Source organism: Drosophila subobscura, chromosome E (genome assembly GCF_008121235.1).
Source record: "Drosophila subobscura isolate 14011-0131.10 chromosome E, UCBerk_Dsub_1.0, whole genome shotgun sequence".
Taxonomy (NCBI): Eukaryota; Metazoa; Arthropoda; class Insecta; order Diptera; family Drosophilidae; genus Drosophila; species Drosophila subobscura.
The window spans coordinates 8,552,930-8,573,979 of record NC_048531.1 but is presented as its reverse complement, the minus strand read 5'-3'; the positions used below and the strand labels follow the sequence as shown (position 1 = coordinate 8,573,979).

The 21,050-nt window shown below is 46.2% G+C and overlaps 8 protein-coding genes across 8 annotated transcripts; 3 read left to right on the top strand and 5 right to left on the bottom strand.

The window, feature by feature from the left end:
- The first annotated feature begins 476 nt into the window (after positions 1-476).
- On the top strand, positions 477-1,368 carry LOC117892284 (nucleolin 1). Its single transcript, XM_034798403.1, has one exon. It carries the CDS (start codon positions 528-530, stop codon positions 1,293-1,295), a length of 768 nt encoding a protein of 255 aa, XP_034654294.1. The 5' UTR covers positions 477-527; the 3' UTR covers positions 1,296-1,368.
- Positions 1,337-3,102, bottom strand: LOC117892279 (tyrosine--tRNA ligase, mitochondrial). Its single transcript, XM_034798399.1, has 5 exons — positions 2,883-3,102; positions 2,488-2,820; positions 1,856-2,430; positions 1,599-1,787; positions 1,337-1,539 (listed from the first exon to the last, which is right to left on the bottom strand). The coding sequence occupies exons 1-5, from the start codon at positions 3,017-3,019 to the stop codon at positions 1,379-1,381; spliced, it is 1,395 nt and encodes a 464-aa protein (XP_034654290.1). The 5' UTR covers positions 3,020-3,102; the 3' UTR covers positions 1,337-1,378.
- A 69-nt stretch (positions 3,103-3,171) lies between these two features.
- On the top strand, positions 3,172-5,151 carry LOC117892278. The gene is made up of 5 exons (XM_034798398.1): positions 3,172-3,956; positions 4,023-4,186; positions 4,255-4,364; positions 4,421-4,880; positions 4,949-5,151. Exons 1-5 carry the CDS (start codon positions 3,244-3,246, stop codon positions 5,035-5,037), a joined length of 1,536 nt encoding a protein of 511 aa, XP_034654289.1. The 5' UTR covers positions 3,172-3,243; the 3' UTR covers positions 5,038-5,151.
- LOC117892282 (NF-kappa-B essential modulator) lies at positions 5,074-7,400 on the bottom strand. Its single transcript, XM_034798401.1, has 7 exons — positions 7,274-7,400; positions 6,698-7,088; positions 6,525-6,627; positions 6,154-6,461; positions 5,803-5,964; positions 5,358-5,723; positions 5,074-5,295 (listed from the first exon to the last, which is right to left on the bottom strand). Exons 2-7 carry the CDS (start codon positions 6,986-6,988, stop codon positions 5,167-5,169), a joined length of 1,359 nt encoding a protein of 452 aa, XP_034654292.1. The 5' UTR covers positions 6,989-7,088; positions 7,274-7,400; the 3' UTR covers positions 5,074-5,166.
- Positions 7,401-8,906: 1,506 nt separating this feature from the next.
- On the bottom strand, positions 8,907-15,436 carry LOC117892283 (rhythmically expressed gene 5 protein). Its single transcript, XM_034798402.1, has 3 exons — positions 14,760-15,436; positions 10,014-10,200; positions 8,907-9,847 (listed from the first exon to the last, which is right to left on the bottom strand). Exons 1-3 carry the CDS (start codon positions 14,871-14,873, stop codon positions 9,237-9,239), a joined length of 912 nt encoding a protein of 303 aa, XP_034654293.1. The 5' UTR covers positions 14,874-15,436; the 3' UTR covers positions 8,907-9,236.
- Positions 15,437-16,386: 950 nt separating this feature from the next.
- Positions 16,387-17,375, bottom strand: LOC117892285. The gene is made up of 2 exons (XM_034798405.1): positions 17,052-17,375; positions 16,387-16,990 (listed from the first exon to the last, which is right to left on the bottom strand). Exons 1-2 carry the CDS (start codon positions 17,232-17,234, stop codon positions 16,553-16,555), a joined length of 621 nt encoding a protein of 206 aa, XP_034654296.1. The 5' UTR covers positions 17,235-17,375; the 3' UTR covers positions 16,387-16,552.
- Positions 17,376-17,455: 80 nt separating this feature from the next.
- LOC117892280 (origin recognition complex subunit 4) lies at positions 17,456-19,036 on the bottom strand. The gene is made up of 2 exons (XM_034798400.1): positions 18,776-19,036; positions 17,456-18,718 (listed from the first exon to the last, which is right to left on the bottom strand). The coding sequence occupies exons 1-2, from the start codon at positions 18,965-18,967 to the stop codon at positions 17,540-17,542; spliced, it is 1,371 nt and encodes a 456-aa protein (XP_034654291.1). The 5' UTR covers positions 18,968-19,036; the 3' UTR covers positions 17,456-17,539.
- Positions 19,037-20,321: 1,285 nt separating this feature from the next.
- On the top strand, positions 20,322-21,026 carry LOC117892287. The gene is made up of 4 exons (XM_034798407.1): positions 20,322-20,375; positions 20,430-20,585; positions 20,638-20,802; positions 20,877-21,026. Exons 1-4 carry the CDS (start codon positions 20,328-20,330, stop codon positions 21,024-21,026), a joined length of 519 nt encoding a protein of 172 aa, XP_034654298.1. The 5' UTR covers positions 20,322-20,327.
- Positions 21,027-21,050: the final 24 nt, after the last annotated feature.

Here is a 21,050-nt window from a genome sequence, read left to right as displayed (position 1 = left end):
GGATCTGCACAAGGCGTGTGACAGGCATTAATTATTGTTCAAGTCCAGAGGAACCAATCTATGATAATCTGCGGAATATTCTCGTTTTACCTGGATGTTCATCATCCACCAGATTGATATGGAGGCACGATCAAATTGACAAAACTTTGATAGGTGCAAACCGGTACCCAGCATAACGCAAATCGCAAATGAATTGCTATTTATTTGTTATCGACAACACACATTTGCATAATTTGCAGATAACTCCGCTATCTGTCTGTTTCGGCGCCCGCGAATTCGGACCGGTTCTTATTAAACAAAAATTATCTTTGCCACTGCAGCCAGTTGACCTCCAAAATATAAGATTAGATCAAATCAAACATTTGAATATCGTGCCGCCAAGTGTTCCAGTGCTCCACAAGCCATGTTTGCACATTTATAGAAATTGCCAAACACTTGGCCATTAATTGCCATTCACATGGAACTCACACGTGTTGTGTTGGTATAAAAAAATTATTATTTAAAAATTATTTAAAAAAATTGCAGCGATGGCCAGCGATTCTGGCAGTGATTATGAGGTGGAGGCGTTTATAAAGCCGAAACGAGTGCGTCGGGCGGTCAACGATGACAGTGCCGATCTGCTGGGCAACTTCGACGACGAGAAACGAAAGGAAATACTCGATGGAACGTACGTGCACAAGGAGGATGGCAGAAATCCGAGTGATCCCGAGGACAGTGACAGCGAGGATGGAGACCAAGAAGACCACTCCGATGCCGAGGGCGCACCACCCTCTGGCAGTGCGGCCTCCGAGTCAGAGGAGGAGGAACCAGAAACCCCGTCGGATGGTCGGTTAACCAAAGATCAGTTGGACTCTTTGCTTCGTGGAGCGTCGAAAACAAACAGACATGTTCTGTACGTCACAAATCTTAACTTTGAGACGACAAAAGACGACTTGGAGAGACACTTTGAAGCAATTGGCTTGGTGAAATCCATTAGAATTCCGAAAAAACGTCGCGGTGGCTTTGCCTTTGTAGAGATGATGGACCTGGCGAGTTTCCAGCGCGGCTTTGAGCTGCACAACACAGAGCTGCAGGGTCGTCGCATCAAGGTGCAGATATCCGAAGCCGGCAAGAAGAAGTCGGCCAACAAGAAGAACATAATAAAGCAGAAGAACCGCAAGCTGGCCGAGATGCGCAACGAGCAGAAGACCTTCACCAAAAGTGGCAAGTTCTACGACAAGGACCTGAAGAAGGAGAAGGCCAAGGAGTTCCTGGCGCGCAAGCGCTGGCGCAAGCCCGCTCCCAGACCAAACTAAATAGTGTAAACAGCCCCAGCCCTTCCACAAGTCTCCCTAAATATAGATAAACTTATGATTATTTAACACAAAACTGAGGACAACTATTGCCAGCGCACGATGTAGAAATTTCGCTTTCCAACTCGCAGCAGGGAAACGCCATTCCGGAGTATGTGTATGCCAGCAGTTATCACTTCGGCAATGTTCTGGATTCGCTTCTGGTTGACATAGAAGCCGCCAGCGTTAATAATACGAACGGCATCGGCTGCAAAAAGGAATTCACTCAATAAGCAGTCTGTCTTTCGCCTTCTGTTTGCTACTCACTCTCTGTGGGGAAACACTTGGCCTTCATGGCCAGCTGCAGAATGGACATGCCCGGCTCTGTCAGTAGATCCACTACAGCGGCGCCCTGGAAAGTCTGCTTTATCTCAGCATAATTCAGTTCGGCCAAGCCATCAACCTTCCCTTTGTACAGCGCATTGGTGACTCGCTCCGCCTGCTTCAGCCCATTTTCTGCAACATTAAAACGTTTCAATGATAGCTGATCGATTAGGAAGGACGCTTGTCCGAGGTGAACGAACCGCCATGCACAAGGAGTGTCACATCCTCCGCCAGCAGCGTCTGGGCCTTTCGCTTCTCCGGCTCCTTTTCGTGCTCCCGCATCAGCTGCTCTATTTCGGGCAGGGGAATGAAGGTGAACAGTTTGAGAAGCTTCTCTGCTTCAGAGTCTGGCATGCGCAGGAAGAACTGATACAGGGCAAAGGGCGATGTCTTGCTCTCGTCCAGCCACACAGCATTGCCCGCCGACTTTCCGAACTTGTCTCCCTCCTCGTTGGTCACCAAGGGCAGCGTCATGCCAAACACCTCGCGTTTACGCTCCACACGGCTGATCAGCTCGTGGCCGGTCATCAGGTTGCCCGTCTGGTCGGAGCCACCCATTTGGAAACGGCAGTTGTGCTTGCGCAGCAGGTGCAGCCAGTCGTAGGCCTGGAATATCTGATAGGTGAACTCCGTGAAGCTCATGCCATCCTCAGACTCTAGGCGCGATTGCACCGACGACCGCGATAGCATAGAGCCCATGCGAAAGTGTCGGCCCATATTGGCAATGAAGTCTATCAGTTGCAAATTAGCGTACCACTCGGCATTGTTGACGATCCTGTGGGGGAATAAAGAAGAGGCTATCATTCGCTCTGACTTCTGGCTATTCTCTTACGTTAATGGCTGGAGGGGCCCGCTGTTTTTACGGGTGTCCCAAAGGCACTTTTCATGGTTCTCGAACACTCTCGTCAGCTGCTGCTCGATTGCCCTCAGATTGCTCTCTATCACAGACTCTCCCAGTTGATTGCGTTCCGTTTTGCGTCCACTTGGATCCCCGATCAGTCCCGTGGCTCCGCCGACTAGAGCAATAGGCCTGTGACCGGCTCGCTGGCAGTGGAGCAGGCCCATGATAACCAACAGATTTCCCACGTGCAGGCTATCGGCAGTAGGATCGAAACCGGCATATATGCCCTGCTGCCCACTTGTGAATAGCTGCTTCATCTTGGGCCTGACGGAACAACATTTTCATACATTAAAAGGCGATTTATACTCGGGAGGGATAAAACTTACGCAGCCGTGTCGGGGAAAATGCCTTGAAAGAAACCTCGATCCGTCAGGTCCAGCAGGTTCTTGTGTGCGAAGTGCCTCCGATAGTTGCGGTAGCCGCCTTGGAGCGGCCTTAGCAGGCTCCATCTTAGTTGCAACATTATGCAAAAGTGCACTAAATTCAAATGGTTGGTTGAAATAAAAACTCGTTGAGGTTAGATTGAGACTGTTTTGGCTGCGAACAGCTGACGAGAAACAGCAGTTGCAACGTTTAGCTGTGACTGGCAAGTCTCAACTGCAAACAAAGCGCCTTTGTTTTGGTTTTCGTTGCGTTCTGCTGTCGACATGTCGGGAATCGGCTAAAGAGCCTCTACACCGCGAGATAATGCTGCTTAAAATAAGGCATGCCCTGCTCGAGATAACCAATCCACCATCCACAAAGCAGTCTGCAATCATAATCAACAATGAGATTATCATAAGCTCGGGTAGCGTTCTACAGCCCCACTGCCGTGTGGGGACCGATGGAGACAAAGGCCAGGCGAAGAATGGAATCATCAGCGGTCTACAGCAGTGCCAGCTTATCAATGCCCAGGATGAAGAGAGCGGGGCAGGGGAATTTATTCGTTCGCTCAATTTCCTGGTGACCTTTGATCGCCAAAGCCAACGGCCACAACAAAATGCGGCTGCCAGCTCGAGACAGAGCCACATCCTGGCACGCTACACGGCCCATCCTCTGTACGTCTTCTGCGCCTCGGAAGTGTCTCGAAATCTGCATAAAATACTGATATCTGCGGACTCGGCTGACGACAACTGGGTGCTCCGCTCCAGCTTCGTAGTCTTGAGCATGCGGCCGTCGTCGGAGAGAGAATATTTTGAGCGTTTCCTGGTGCTAATTGGCAACTATTTGAGGCACCTACAGCCCTTACACACTCTGGACGATGTCCTGGTCATGTGCTCGCCCTTCGGCCTGGAGAACTTCTACAAGACCATCAGCATTGGCAAGGTCTCGAACGTGATGGGGCGCAGCGGCTGCTTGTTTGCCATCTCGAATGCCTTGCCGCTGGGCTGTGAGGGATCGGCCGTGTTTAACAACAAGTTGTATGACTGAGACGGGGCAGAGTATTTTGAATCATTTTAGAATTTCTTTATCTTCATTCATTCTAGGCGACTGATTGGCATTGTCACATGCACATCTTTCCAGCGGCAGCAGGAAAACGTCAATCTAACGCTGGCCGCTAATTTTGGGTACCTTTTGAGGAACTTTATGGAGCAGCTGGGCATTCCCACAACAACATTCAACCTTGCACGGGAGCCCTCGAGTTTTGCCTGTGAGAAATACACTTAACGGCTGACGGCTTCGCTTGCTATATGATAATTGCTAATATTTATACTGCAGGGGAGCGCACAATTGTTGTAATTGACTCGGCGGGTCAACAGGGCACTGGCACTTTTATTACGGTCCACAACAAGCACTTTATCTTGACCTGTGCACACGTTGTGGGACAGGTAAACAAGCACTCCGTAAACAGTCTGGCCACAGATCTAAAATGTATCTTATTTAGCCCAATGCCAAGGTTAACTGTCGCGCAGCAGATCGAGAGTTCCAGTCGGATGTGATCTGGTGCAATCCGGACTCCAAACGTCCCTACGACCTGGCCCTGCTGACTGCCCCAGAAGATGTGCCCGAACGCCATTGCGTACGCCTGGCCAAGGGTCCGGCCACGCTCGGCCAGACCGTATACAACGCGGGTTTTCCCTACTATGTGAACTTTAACTTCAAGTACGACTTCAATCCCTCAATATTCCAAGGTAGGATCATCAAGTGTGACACGGGAGCGATCATGTCCGATGGCAGCGTGCAGGCCGGCCAAAGCGGGGGCCCAATGTTCGACCAGAACGGCTACATTCTGGGTGTTTGCGTCTCCAACATAAAAATGGACGATGTCATCTATCCGAACATCAACACAGCCATTCCCATATGTGATATACGCTACACCCTGCAGCAATTTGCCCGCACCAATGGTGAGTCGCCAACAATTACTGGTTTATGTACATTCACCAATGAGTAACCAAACTTTTCCCTTTTGCAGATGTGAAAGTGCTCAACAATTTGGTTGCCAGCCAGGATGTGCATCGGGTGTGGTCTTTGGAAATGCCGCCCATACAAAGCAAACTCTGAGACAAGCTATTGTGCACCTTTAAACGCTACTAAAACTGTAATTGATAATGTGTTTATTTATAAAGTTGCTGGCTCATTAACGGCGCAGTAATAAAAGTTATACCATAAATAAGTGATTAATTAAAGTGTTTAGTTCTTGTCCAAACAATCATTGACATGACTCTGCAACACGCTCAGGGAGTTGAAGCCCTTTGAGCAAATGGGGCAGCGCAAGGCACTGTCCGCTGGCCTAGCGTCGGCGCCGTTAGCATCTAGTACCTAATACAAGAAATAATCAATATGAGCATGAGGATTTTGATGCCGTAATTACTAACACATACTCTTACTGGTCTCTGGTCCTCGCGTAGGCTGCTCACGCCCGAAGTAGAGGGCGAGGGCGAGCCGGACTTGGGGGATTTGTGGGACTCGGCAAGAGCCTCAATTAGCTCCTGATTGCGCCTTTGCAACGATCGCAGATCCAACAGATACTGCTCCTTTTCGCCAGCATTCTTCTCGCGATCGGCTCGCTCCATTTCAAAGTCCCTCCGGTAGATTTCGTTTTGTGTCTGCAGATGTTCAATCTCTTCCTGTCGTTGGATGTCCCTGGCCTTTAGCTGATTAATATCGCGCTCCATTTTGTGCATTAGTTCCTCGGCGCTTGTCAGGTTCACCTTCAAGCAATCGATCTCCTGTATGTATAGTTTTTTCTAAAAAATATATGACGCATTAGCAAAAAGTTCCCCTTAATGTTGAGGTCATCTCTTATTCATTTCGGGGTATACATACCATATCGGTCACTTCGAGCTTCTCGGCCAACATTTTGGATAGCTCCCGCTGCAGTTCTCGGATCTGGCGATCATGCTCTTCCCGCTGCACATAGTTGAGCGGATTGCTCACTTCCTCCTTCGCCTCCTTCTTGTCATCATCAGGTACAAACTCGAAAGAATTCTGCAATTACCAAGGGCATGGTGAAACCCCAAAAGATAAGTGCTTTTCATCATGGAAAAGTGCAAAGCTCAATTTGCTGACCGCTGATAGTTGCGTAAGTACACATACACATGCAGAGAACATATGCATACATATGCGTAGGCTGATATCTGGAGCGGTGGACTCTGCACCAAGTGCATATGTACATACCAGTTCGATCTGCTGAAGCTTGTCAATTTCAACACGCATATTGTTGATTAGTGACGCCTTCTCCGACACACTTTGTCTGAGTTCGTCCTGCTCCTTCTGCCGTATGTCCTGTACGAGTTCGATCTGCACCAGCTTCGTCTCCAGTTCGGCCACGAGCGCTTTATTTTCTGCTCGTAGCTTCTCCACCTGCTCCTGGCACTCCTTCAGCTGCTGTTTACATTGCTCCTCTCGATCGGCGGCCTCCTGGCGCCATTGCTGGGTCAGCTTGTGGTAGTCCATCATTGTGCGATTGACCATATCCAGTGTTTCTGTATGAAGGATTTGGACATTATTGAACTAGAGCTTCTCTAAAATATCCCTGCTTGACATACTCTTTAACGAAACGTACTCCTCCATCATGTTCTGCAGCTTGACCACATCCTCGGCAGACGCCTGCATAGAACAGAGACTGGGAAACTGCGAATATACGCTGTTCTGTAATGAAAGCACAAGGGTTAGTTGGTGATCTTTCAGAACGGACTACAGAGACGCTTTGCTACGTTACCTTGAGAACATCCGATTTCACCTCACCCATGATGAAGCTGGCGGCCAGAGACTTGTGTCTGTCACTGTCAACCGACGTGGACAGTGGCCCTGAGCTCGATCCAGCGGCAGACACGTCAGCTCCATCCCTCTCCTGGGTCACTGGCACTGGCCTATCACTAGCATCCATTGCATCAGCAAGTAGAAGGGAGCCGTCAGTGCAGAGCGACGGGACGGGGGAGCTCCCGAGAATTACGAACGACTCTTCTTCGGACATGGTGCTTCTAGCACTGGCTGGCCCAGAACTAATCATTAGCAAGCTTGTGTGCAGCAGTTAGAGTTTACCTGGGAGTCCCCGAAATCAATTCATCTGACCAACCGACTCGTGGCAGATGTTTGTCATGTAAGTATATCTGGTAAATGCACAAAGATAAAAAAACATGTGCTGATATATGTGCATGTGACCGTATCGTATAAATATATATTTTATGTGATTTCCCAGATGTAAATGCGTGATTCATACACACACAAGTGTTATATCTGTTCTGCGTCGTTTGGTGTAATGGCTTAAATTCAGCGAATCCGTGGAAGTACAAACCTTATCGCTTGTCCGTCCGTATCACTGCTGTGCCTCGATATCTGGCTAATTTACGAAAACGTTCATGCTCTTGTTTACAAATATCCCCGGTTCTATTTACTTTTTATTGTTTATTTTTATTATTAATTTTTTTTTTGTATTTAATCGCTAAAACGATGAATCGATATTGTGGCTTGGGGCGATATTTCTTGAAAGTGTTCGGTGTTGCTATCGATGATTGTTGATGAGGGCATGCAAGTTGTTGCATTGGAAATGTTCATATAATTTAAACAATATGATGCTTAGTTAATAGTGTGTAAGAGTAAGAGTGTATAACATATTATAATTGGCTAGTTTTCATGAGTTCCTTTTATTGGATTGAATGGAACGGAATTTTACTTAATTTGACAATTTGTTGGTGGACAACCGATAGTATAGTATAGTATGGGCGCTTTTTTCCCTATTTCCACCTATTAATATTAAAATTACATTTTTCCATCGGCTTTTAAATATTAATAATGTCTTTATCCTAGATTGACATGCTTTTAGATCGATCTAGATACAGTGGGGAGCAATGATGAGTACATGTTCAGCTGACTTTCGTCGCCCATAACTTCTAAACGCATAATGCAAACGTAACTATTGGCAAAACATACATATGTTATGCTTTTAATAGGCGAAAAAAAAAAATTGCCATGTTGAGAGAGAGATATCCCTCCAAAAGAGAGAGAAAATTTCCAGCGGAAAAGAGAAAAAGTCTTCGACGGATTTTTGAAAAACATACGCATGGGAGTTTGGATACCCTATATTATTGAATATATCTTAACAATGGTATTTAATAGACAGATGAAGTTCACTTAATGCACCACTATATACCAATATACCGTACATATACATTATACATATACATATGTATAATAATAATATGTATGTATAATGTATATACATATACTTAATTTCGCAGTTAAAACATCATGAAAAGGATATAATGTACCTTAAATGGTCACCCTGTCATTATTTTGTTTAGCTATTCTATTAACTGGTCCGGCTTGGTGTTGGGCAACGATCAACAATCGCAGTCAGCCGTGCAGTCGATAGGGTTAATCGATAGGCTAGTACGTGCCTTCGTTCCTTCAACTGACGAATCGAAATAAATAATATAATGCCAGTTAATGGGATTTGTAAGCCAATTGCCTTATGGAAATTCCAGCCCATCATTCATTCAACTGTGGTGACGTACGTACACACTCCCAATTAAGGCGGCATTGTCGGATATCCAAGATTGATGCGCTGGAGCCGGCCCAACCAGTTACATCGAAATGTAATTGCCAAACTTGACGGGTTCTAATTGTTTTGGGGGATTAGGAGAGTGCCGAACCGGACCTGGCCTCCCATCGAGCGAGCGATCGAGCGAGCGAGCTGCACATCTCCATTGTTCGGCTTTAAGTGGGTTTCCAGGCCCGATGTGGGTTAATAAGACTTTCGCGTGCAGCTTATGGGCATGCGATGGGTGTGTGCGACAAGGAACTGGATTGCCAAAGATGCGACTTTCATCATTAACATGTCCAACCGGTTCCCAGAGCAGCGTCTTTGTTGGGATCGTCAAGTGCAGACGAGACGAGCTCCAAGCATTAAGAACTGACACTCAAAATAATAATGATAATAATTATGCGGTTTATTATTCAAGAATCTCTACTTGTGTTTGATCTTACGGCTAATGCACGCGAATAAATAAAATTATAGAAAACTTAAACGTTGTACGAATACGGTCGAAATTTCATTAAAGCTCAAGGTGCATCCAAGAAGTGTCTCCATCTGATCCCCCTCCTCAGCTAAAACGAGGGAAGGTTCGTCCTTAGGCACACTCCCCTTCACTCCACCACACGCATTCAGCCATGCACGCAGATATATATGGTATCACATTCAATCCATTCAATCACACAAAAGACTTAGATCTAGCGCCACGCCAACAGGCGTCTGGCTCTTACGCCATCTGCTGGCGGAACAGGCGCCTCTGTATCTGGTGGGGGGGCTGCAGATCACGCTGCAGGATGGAGGCAAAGTGCTGCTGCTTCAGGGCACTGATTGTGGCAATCTTTCGGTGCCTGTTGGGCATTGCGGAGCGCGGCCGGCCTACGGTTCCAGCTGCGGCCAGGCCCAGGCGAAAGATGTCCAGGTCATCGTCGCGGGGCAGCGGCCGGTTCTGGTCCTCCTCCACGGGTGAGCCATCGGGACGGAGTCGGAATACCAGAGGTCCGCTCAGGTAGGTCTTTGGCGGCTCTGCTGTCAGGGCAAGAGCCATTGGAAGTTCGCTGCTAGCCTGCTGCTGCTGCTGTTGTTGCTGCTGTTGGGAATGCATTGGAGAGGAAGAGCCATAGCCGTAGGCCATATCCATGTCCATGGCATACTGGTGCTTCTGCTCGTTGTTGCTATCGAAGAGCGGATTGGCGCTGGACTCAGCCGTCTGCTGCTGGGGCAGTTGCTGGTGGGTGAGGATGATCAGCGAGGAGGCTGGCGGCGTAGGCACCGGCGGCAGCGGCTTCCGCGTGGTGATCAGCGTGGCACTTGGATGCTCCCGCATGATCGATGACCAGACTGCGGAGAAGAAGCGGACGGGAAAAGAAACATTAATCAGAAATCAGATCACGTACTACTTGGACCACACGTTGCTTCTGCTTTGCGGAAGTTCTGACGCGGAAGCCAGACTCTGGTCTGGTCTGATCTGGTCTGGCGTGGCTTCCCACGCGACACGAGTACTTACTCAGCTCATTGGCATCGCGCTGATAGGGATCGAGTGCCTCCAGCTGCGCATCGGAGAGTGTCTGCAGCTTCTCGTAGCCGTAGCCGAGCAGATTGTGCTTGCATTGATTCACCGGGAGTCCGCCGCCCACCGTCGACTTGCAGTGCACGCTAACCAGCTGGGCAAAGGTGGAGTACAGGTAAGACATCTGCAAAGACAAAAGAGAGGCCAGAGGGTGGATTAGGCAATGACAGTAGCAGCAGCAGTGCGTGTGGTGTCGTCAGCGGTTGCAGTGGGGCAGGGCAGGGGAATGCTGGGATGGTTGCACTTTCGTTGCACAAACGAAATGCATTTCGAAAGCCTCTCGCATGTTGGGCAATCCCCTGCTGATGCCAGGGGCCACGGGCTAGGGGCCAGGTGGTGTCATGGGGTGTGGGTGTGCTCCACTTTGGGGCTGCCGCTGGTGCTGGCTCTGCTGTGGATGGGTTTACGGTTCAGTAGCCAAACTGAGCGGCCCCCCGTCATTGTCTATTCTTCGTGGGTAGCGGAGCGTTGAATGGACTTTTAATTAGCGTCGAATGTTCTACTTGGATGACACATTTGCGTCTCTGGTGGCGCTGGAATTTCACAGATATCCCCATCTGCTCAGAGGTGACGTCAAGCGGTTGAGCTGCTAATCCAACGATAATCAATTTGCAGAAACTCCCCAATCCGGATCTTCCCTCTCGCAAATTAGCACGAGGAATCGGATCCCAAACAGAACAACAACGGCAAACGGGAAAAAACAGATAACACGCATAAAGAAAGTAAGTTGATCGTGGAATCAATTCTGGGTCACTATTTATTTTGGTTTGCTTTTGGGGAGGTGTCTAGTGTCTAGTGTCCCTTGTCCGGTGTGCACCCTTGAGCCCCTTCCATTGTGGCGCGCACGAAAGAGCTTCATTTGCATTGGATTCGTTTCGGGGTTTTACAATTTTACGCCGTTTGCATAATGGAGGAGACGATCATCAGCCGCAGCGGTAGCAGCAGCTTAGGGATGGGGGAGGGGTTGGGGCAAGCTCAACTTACGAATTACCGTTAGCAAGCCAAGAGCCAAAAGCCAGGCCAAGACGAAACACCAGCAGTGTGCACAGAAACGTGTGCAAAATGTAAAATGCAATTGATACGAATATGCATCACCCTCTGTCCCTCTCTCCCCGTCTCTCTGCCTCTCTCCATCTCTATCGCTTTGTGTTTTCTGTGTTTTTACAGCTAAATGCTTCATGCACTTGTGGCAACAACAAATTACTCAATTCCGACAAGTGCAAAAGTACAGCACGTCGCAAAAGATTGAGGCTATCCACGTACAGCTTTAAGTTTTAGCCTATCTAAAGATTTCTCATGAATCATCAATTCAAATATTAAAGATCGATCTGATTGCCCAAACAGTTTGTTTATCAAACGGACTAGAACGAAACTAGAAAAGTTTTCTCATCGTATATTCATATAAACTCTTTTTTATGCTCTCTTTGCGCTATGAAACTCACTGTATTTAGTTTATTTTTAAATTTAAAATAAAGTACGTCACGCAGCACGTTATCTGATTCGAATAACTCTGTCGGCATTTTATGGTCCAGGCCCTGACACAATTAAATAATTAGCCAGAACTCCAAAATAAAATAAAAATGAAAACATTCAACGAAACAAATTTGTGCAAAAACAAAATATTATCTAAATAATTTATGGCATATAAACGTTGTAAAAATATACGGTAAAAATTCCAGTCAGCCTTTTGTGGGAGTTGTCAAAGTCACGTACAGAATACACCTCTATAATGTATGCAATTTTGTCATACTTATACATAAATATGTATATTTGTATATAATGTTGATATGTAGATTTAAGATCGTCGCGGAGGCTGTCATTTATTAGCCTTCCAACTAAGTGATCAAGCTGACATCGAATGCAATTACGGGAACGTCTAGAGAATGAATTGATCTTGGCCTAAAATCATCTCTCTCGCCCCGCAAACTAATCTTAGATCTCTGACTCGACTTCCCCTTATAAATATCGAGAATATTCAACTAAAACGGAAAAAAACAAAACCTGAGAGAAGATGCCCATTAAGCAGTCACTATTCAGGTATCTGGTAGCTTCCCGAACTAAAAAATACTCGTCTCGCAAAGCTATCAAAGATCTTTCCTTCCCAAATGCCGTGGCGGCAGCGGTTCAATAACCTGTTGATATGCGCAGGTTACATTATGAAACATCGAGATTGCCAACAAAAGAAATCAACAAAAAACTGAATCATTTCATAACATACAAAAAACCAACGACGGAGCAGAGAGCAGATCGAAGAAATCGTAATGACACTCCGGAGCGGAGAGTCTCCTCTGGAATGGAATGCCATGGACCTGGTCCCGTTCGATTAGCTGCATTGGAAAAAGGGTTCGCTCCCATTACGAGCTGTATCTTTCCTCCTATAAACACACATGTGTGGCGATATCTTAACATATTTTACGTAAAATGCCGAAAAATAAAGTAATGCGAACATAATTTATTTATTGAACGGTTCGAACCGCAAACCGGCTAAACGCGTTTGCATCCATAAACAACATAAAAGACCCCAAAAAGCCGATGGAATGGATGTTTTATTTTTTTGCAATCGAAAAATCGAAAGCTGTGCGAACGGTAAAAAGTAGCATCATCGAGACTTCAGTATAAAAAAAAAAAAACAGGAAGAAGAAATCGCGTCTATTAATAGATCTCACGGGGGGTAGCGTAGCGGTGGAAAGTGAATTCTAATTGCAATTAGAGATTGGATTTACATAAACAATATAATCATCAGTATCCCCAACTTTTGTTTTGTTCTCTTCCCGGCTTTAGGATCGCAAATGGCGTTTCTATTTATAATTCTTTTTTGGCATTTAATGGGGTTTTTTTCCCTCCGAGATTATTTTCTCATTTACGGGAGGGAGCTGCGCCTGTGGTGTGTGGGTGCCGGATATGGCATACAATCGGTTCTAGCTGGATCAGCTTACACTGTGTGCTGTTCGGTTCTGTTCTGTTCTGCTATGTTCTCTGGGGCTCTATTGTTCGGTGCTTTGATTTTTAAGGCGCAGTTCGCGTGCTTAGCGGTCAGCACCAGCACAAACACACAAAAAACAGAGGTTTTCAGATTGATGCGCCGCCAAAAAGGAAAACGCAAAAAAGGTCTAATGACTGGCAAATTGCTATATACATACATACATATATGTACACACCTCGTACAGCAACTAATTAATATCCACAAGGTAGAGAAAAAATCCCAGCAAATATATTTATATTTATCTTTAAACAAACTCCACCTTTGGAGTTCATTAACCAAAAATAAACAAAACAAAAAACTGAGCAAACAGAAGAGAAAATTGCTGCAGCGTTGTCACGCCTTGTTGCACAAACATTTGAGCAGAAAAGTGAAAAGCTTTTAGTTTTTTTTCATCCTTTCGAAACGGAGGGGGTGGGTGGGGGGTTTCGGCCAATTTACAGCAATTGCAAATGTAAATTGAAACCGTTGTTTCCCATAAATGAAAATTAATGTTCGGGACATGCTCTGGTGACTCCGCTCGTAGCTCATTTGCGTCCCACCTGTGTTTTTTTTTGGCTAAATCGGAAGGCCTTTGGAGATTGGATTGGCTAGCTCTATGGGAAGCAACAGCTCATCGATTTAGAAAACGAGGTATGTTGGGAGCTGAGGATCAGAGTCGAACCTGCTCCAAGCCAGGGGAATGCAAGTGGGAATCGCGTGAAGTCTCAAAGTCTGCTACCACGAAACAGGTAGACCGGCTCAGCCGGTATTTCTAACGATGGTCATTACCATGGGCAGCTGGCCCGAAGTTTTTGCCACATTTCTGATAACGCACAATGTCAAGATCACACTCACAGTGACACTCAGAGTCTGCTTGGTGCATATTTATGCCAAGGACTGTGCCCGTGTTCTTCTGATCTCAAGTAGATATATACGAGTGTGTCTATGTATTGTTTTCTTTGTCATCGCCCCCAAAGGGGGGCAGCAGCCGAATACGGTAAAGTTATGCAAATTAACGACCAAATACCGCTCACCAACTGACTTTGAAGACGCCATCGAGCATCGGAGCTGAGGCTCGTTATCCATTCATATTCCATATTAATTTCTTTTGTTTTGATTGCTTCTTTTTTCTGCTCTGCTAGATCGCCGATCCGGCCACCACCACGAGCCAACAAGAAAAGACAAGAAGCAGCAGCAGAAAGCTCCGTTAATATGCAAACATTTGTGTTTTATGATGCTCATTGAAGTTATCACAATATCAAAACTCAATATTAATATCGATTATGTTCCACTTAAGCATTCAGTTTTGTGCCAGATTCAACAGATGCACAATGCCAAGGACAATCAGGTGATTCCGCTCATAACTGGAGCAACTAGTAGCTAGCAGCTGTTCTCGCTGTGGAAATGAGGTGTTCGAGAAGTGCTGACTGAAAACATTTAGAGATTGAAAAGTTTTCTAAGGTAGTTCAATTTAAAGCAAAAGTTTTAATTAAATTAATGTAGAACAAGCCAAAAGAGTTTTCCTGTAGCTGTTCCAACTGTTGGAAATTAATTTAGCCAAATTTGAGAGGAAGTTATATAGCCAAATTAGCTGCTGATTCAAAATAGTGATTAAAACCTTGTAGTGAATGTTCAATGTACATTTTAGGAATGCCGGCTCGTAAAATAAACATATATTGAATATCTCACCGATCTCTCTCAGGTCTCATCTGTGCTCTCACCTTTTCGTTGCGTGTCAAAAACTCCCAAATGGGTATGGCCGAAGACGAGCTCATTTGCATGGCGAATGCGCTCACCAGACACCAGGCCAAAATTACTTTCACCGTAGTCGTCATAGTTGTGTTGTGGAATAACTGTTGTTTTTTTTACTTGGCAGTTATTGCGTACTGCACACTAGGCGATAAGGCAATAGGTTGACGTGCTCAGCTTCGTATGATCCGTAGTCGGGGTCAATTGCACGCTCTTGTTGTGTAATGCCTGTCCAGCGTAGACTTTCTTTTTCGGGGCTTGTGTTTTCGGGTTTAATTAGGAAACGCTTTTGTGGTCCGTTTGATAGATTATCACTTGGTCGCCGGGACTGGGACTGGGCTTGGACTTTCTTTTGTTCGCACTTAATTGAATTGGCGCGACAGAAAAAAACAAGCGTGGCTAATTTCGTGTTATCTATAGTTTTTGTTGTTGCTTTGCTTTGCCTCTTTTGTTTGTCCCAGCTTGAAACGCAAAAAGCTCGTTTCACATATCAGTGGAGCACGCGTGCGGTGGAGTGGGAGGGAGGCGCCTATAACACGATCACGTATACCCGTATATCCGTCGAAATTCCACTAAACACCAAAACAGCGCTGATGACAAAAACCGGCAACGACGACAACGTCTGTTATTCTTCTTCAGTCGAAGCCGCAAGCGCACACGTTTTTATGCGCCAAAGCGGCGAAGTTTGCTCGCAGGTACACTAAAATTAAGGTAAGGCCGCGCTCGCCGGGTACTCTGTCGCTAGCGTGCATAATGAGAAAAAATACGGGACTCGAAGAGAGCTTTTGAAGAAAGCCTCACCTTGCATTAATACATGCTGATTTGTAAGCTGCTGTTTCTCTCTCTCGCACTCTCTTTCTCCGTCTTTCTCTCTCGCTCTCGTGGCAAACTTGTTTGTTCTACGCTTGCACTGAAAATAGAAATTGAGAAAAAAATCGATAATAACAGCCACGCCGGGAATCCATTGCAAAAATTTCAAAGTCAAGTTTGTGGAGTCGCGTCATGGAGTCTGTTCCGGCGAGCAGAGCAGAGTACGAGGCCGGATTGTAATTTCCAATTGTTTACTTTATGGACTTTTAATTGCCAGGCTGGGCTGGTCTGGCGAATTCTGGTCAACAGCAACAATAGCGTGTCAAATATTTAACAACGGATCGCTAATTAAACAAAATAAATACATTGAATCCTAATATGCTTCGGCGCCAGACGGACACAATCCTGTTTGCGAACTCAATTTGAACTTCATTTAATTGAATTATAAAGCGAAATGCGGTGAACCAGTCCCGGTGAAGCATCCACCAAAGCTCCATCCCGTAGGAATGCGATTTTATTTAAAGACTGGTGGAATTCCCTAATATGTATAATGTCACATAAATTTGATAAGCAGAAATCGTTCCATTGAGTCATTCCTAAAGAAAAGTAAGAGAGGAGGAAGAGAGCCGAGCCGTTAGGTTGTTGACACATCCGCAGGGCGATTGTAATGTGCCACAGAAGAAGGACCGTTAATGGGCTGCTGCTATCAGTCAGAGCAGAGGCTGTGGACTGGACTGCCTTCCGGGACGGGACCACATCCAGATAAACGAAAGGCTCCCCAGAGCAATGTTCTTTGGTATTCTCGACTTTACTTCAAGATTTGCGCACATAAAAAGACATTAGCAATACACAAAACGAATACACACACACGCATATGGTATAAGCTGTGACAGATCTCTTGGAGCTCGATGTCCAAAGAGAGCTCTCGCTGTAGAATGATAAGTCACTTCTGGCCTTACAAATGATTGTACTTCAAGAAGTTGCGATCGTAGCGATTGGCCCCGCCATACAGATCCCGATCCTCGTTGTTGTTGTTGTACATCATGAAGGGGGTATTCTGGTCGCCGTTGCTGTCAAAGATGGGCACGTAGCTGCTGAAGTTGAGATCTTCCTTGAGACGATGATCGGGACGGCGGCCCAGTTGAATGACTTTGGCATACAGATCCGTGTCCGATTGGAGGGCACGATCAAAGTCCTTCCAATGCACAAACTTCACGTGCTCGCTGGGAATGGCATTGTTGTCGAGGAGCTCCATCAGTGTGTTCGAGTTCACCGGCTGCACCACGGTCAGCTCTCGCTCCTGGCCAGTTGGCTCCCCTGTGGCCAGGCGCCGCTTGCTGGGCTGCGACACGTCCAAATCCCACAGCCAGGACAGCAGAGGTGTCACAGCGGCCTGAAAGGCAGGCAATACTCTCGAGAGGAATGCTTGAGGAATGGTTTAATGGCTCACTCACCTGCTGTTCACTTCGTCCTATGCGTGGAATGGTCTTCAGGTTCTTCATTGCCAAACTCTCGCGTTTGCCCAGACGTGGCACGTTTTTGGTGATCTTCAGGAAGAAGCCCGGGCTGTCATCTGCCTGGCTGAAGGCCACGAACACCAGCAGGAGGAGAACGGCTAGGACAGTTAAGGATCTCATGCTGATGACACTCCAAGTTAGCCTGTCACTGCTGCTCCCACCTCAACGGCTTTTATATTGGAAAGTCACCCACATTTTTGGTGCACCCACATGCGGCTGGCTCCAGGAATTAGCATTATCGATCAGTTTCGACTCGGACCAGATAAGACCTCAGGCCTGACCTGAATACATTCGTACATACACATATTGTTCAATATATACAGAGCGAGAACAAGAACAAGTTCAATATATAAAAGCCTAATTTATTACATAAATAAATAAGATCAATGATTAAGGAATTTTCAGGGATAAGTAGCGACCCCTCACTAGATAAGCGAGCTCTGCGCCCATTGTGCCACCTCCGTGGGCAAAGCCTGGTACCGCTGCACTGCCTGCTGAATCTGGCCATAAGTCAGTGCCATTTTGTGCATTTCGAACTCCTTCTGCACCTTGCCCGCGCCGCTGTTTGTGAGCGGCATTATCAGCTCACCGATGCGCAAATGCTCGAACGCCTTCAGGACAATCGAACGCTCCACGCTCTGCATAGTGGTTGAGACCTTGGCAAATTTGGAGAAGCGCGCGAATACAATCTCAAAGTTGAACGGATCCCGATCGTAGATCTCCGAGTGGTGCTTGATGGCTATGATGAGGCACAGCTCTAGCACAGAGAGTCCGCAGAGCAGGTCGATCTTATCATCACCCTCGCATTGGGCCGCCAGCGCCGTGAGCTGGTCGACAGTGATGTGGGGAACGTCTGGCTTTAGTTGCGCCACCAGGCGAAATAGGAAGTTCTTGAGGAATGCCTCGCTGATGTCGAAATCGTACAGCATCTGAAGACTTTTTTGGGCCTGTGAGGATGTGATCATTTTGGCATGGTGCTTGTTCCAGCTGTCCACGAATTTGTTGTCGAACTCGTACTCCACGCCGTCGAAGTGGTTGCGATGAAAGTTGAGGGCATCCGACTTGAGCAGTTCCAGGCTGTCAATGCGGTCGGCCATGGCCTTAAGTTCCCTGTTGCTCGGTATCGAGAGGAGCTCCTGGCAGAGCTTTGTGTACTCCTCAAAGTGATCGGCACTGGGGAACAGAAACACTTGTCTGTGGGAGAACCGTGACTTGACGCGCTTCTCCAGCAGCTCGATAACGTCCAGGCGGCACGTCACTCCCAGCACACAGATCGGGGCCTGCGCCGATTGCGACACGTCAAAAAGATTGTACAGCAGCGTTTGGTTGTGATGCGTGCAGAACAGATCGAATTCCTCTAGAAAAAACACAACGCTCTTGGATTTCTTGTCTCCCGCCTTGAGGCACTGCAGCAGGAAGGCCAAATTTTCGGCGAACGAGCCAAAGACCTTGCCATCGGCTGCATTCTCCAGCCGCATTTGCACCGTAATTGACTTAAGGGCAATGCGGTCGTCCGTGTGCAGATTCCCGTCCAGGTGCACTATCAGCGTGTTGTCCACGAACGATTTGTTGAGCAGCAGATCTGTGAGCACGGCATTGATGAGCTGCAAGGACTCTGGTAAGCTTTAGATGCAAATAATGGCATAGTCATTTGATCATACTGTGGTTTTTCCAGCGCCGCGCGGCCCTATCAACAGCAAGGAGTTTGATTCTCCCATTTCCGCGGTGCGCTGCAGCAACTGGCGCACGTTGGAGCGCTCCTCCTGGTAGCCCCGCAGCGTTGTGTAGTCCCGCTGCAGGCGCTCCTTAAGGAAGCGTCTGGCTTTTCGCCATTCCTGTGCATCATCCGGCATTATTATTATTATTTCACTTTTTAAAACGATTTTCCCGCCGAATTTGTGGTTTGTTTTGTTTTTTTGGTATGGCTCATTCCGGGTGACTGTTTAAACTTAACACACTGAAGGCCCGCCTTTTTAATAGGTACGCATTTTGTCCAATTTTGCAAAATAAAACTGCCTGTAAATGTTTATTGTAGCCACCCATTCCCCCTGTTTACGAATAAATTCGAATGGGCACCGTTTCATTCAGCTAAACTGCGTTAAAAATCTTTAAATTTCATTTATTTCATAGTTTGCACTTAAACACCCATTGGTCAACAGAAGGTTAATCGGTCTCTGTCTATGTGATATTTACTCGAGTTTAATATTCTGTTGTATATTGCCATCCAACTTAGACTCTCTTAGACTTTCAAAGCTGCTCTTAAACATAATAATGCCTCAATGTTTTTATATTATGCAAGATTTGTTAAGATATCTCTCCAACGCATATTTGCTGGCTTTTTCATTGATTAGAGCCAAAGATTTCCGGCATTTTCTCAATTTTCAATTCCCTGCAAGGGTACTAAGTGTTGCTTATTCCATGGAAAATGTTGGGGAACAGTGCTGCTTAGTATTCGCAGCATGCTGCTGGTCCATACAAATTATATTGCCAACGGTAAAATAAGTAAGTGGGGATCTCGATTTTGATCTTCTGTTTAATATTACCAGCTAGTTAAGACTTTCAGCTTTAAAACTATAATTTTAACATAATCTTCAATCAATTTGCCACAAGATGGGTTAGTTTTGAAGAAATCTTTTGATTGCATTGTTTGTAAAATCAGAAAATGTTAAGAATTGTATGTGAAATGTTAGCATAATATTAAATACATGTAATTGTATAATGTAGAACTCATGTTGTAGTCATGGTGGCGTTACGGACAGCAATGACAACCTTGGCGCCACTGAGCCGCCATTTATATCGAATATTCGCTGTAACATTGTGTCAAAAGCTGGCCAGCATGAAACTGTTCTATTTCAACTTTGTCCATGCATTCATTCCTGAAGGTATGGATCTATCCCTAAAATATAACAATTTAACAGCAGCGACCCATGACAGCAGCTTACGTTCCCCAAAATCGGTGTATCGGTTTTGTTATGTGGAAAGTCTCTGCACTGCTTGCATTATTAGTTCTCACTTCGTGGATCATCAGACTCGCACTGATCAAAATTATTGTTGTTTAAAATCATAAGCACACTATTGTAATGGGCTTACACATTTCGGAGATCGATATTTGGGTAGGCTAACTAATGACGTTAATGGAGCGAAACATTTTAATTGTAGCACTGATAGTCGCTTGAGTTAGTATGTGGATTTCATTCGCAGTCTTGTTCCAGAATGAATGCTCTGCGGTACTTTATACTAATTGCCATGGGACCGATCGCAGTAAGGAATCCAAATATATATTCGAGTGTGAGCTAAGGAGTTGTATCCGAACAGATAGGCGGACACTTTGAGTTCAACAATGTTCGCTGCCTGGTCCGCGATCGCAAGTTCATGGAATTTGACTACTGCTTTTTGAGATCTGTGAATCGCACCTACAAATACATGTCATTGAAAACCAAGCTGCACAAGCTTCCGATTACCAACACCGTGGTAAGGATCATTCTCCAAACATGCCGAGCCACATAACTTTCGCTCTTTGCAGACCAGTGTCCAGGTAAGGATGCGCGAGAACAGGAGGATCCTGTACAACTTCGATGTCCGCTTCGACGCCTGCAAGTTCCTGCGGGATCGCAGCAACGTAATTGTCAACTGGATGTTCCAAACCTTTTCCGAGTTCTCGAACCTCAACCACACCTGTCCCTACCACGTGAGTGCAGTCCAATCCAATCAAATCTTTCAATTCTACAGCGAAAAGTGTCGTCTGTCTTTCCTCGGTTCTAGCACGATATCATCTTGGATAAGGTTCCCGTTCAGCATATAAACAAGATCGTCCAGTCGGTAGTGCCGGATGGCCGATACTATCTGAATAGCACCTGGTCTGTAGACGGTATTCCGCGTTGCGATTTGGTTGTCTACTTTACCAAAAGCTAAATAAAAGCATCGGGCATGAAACCA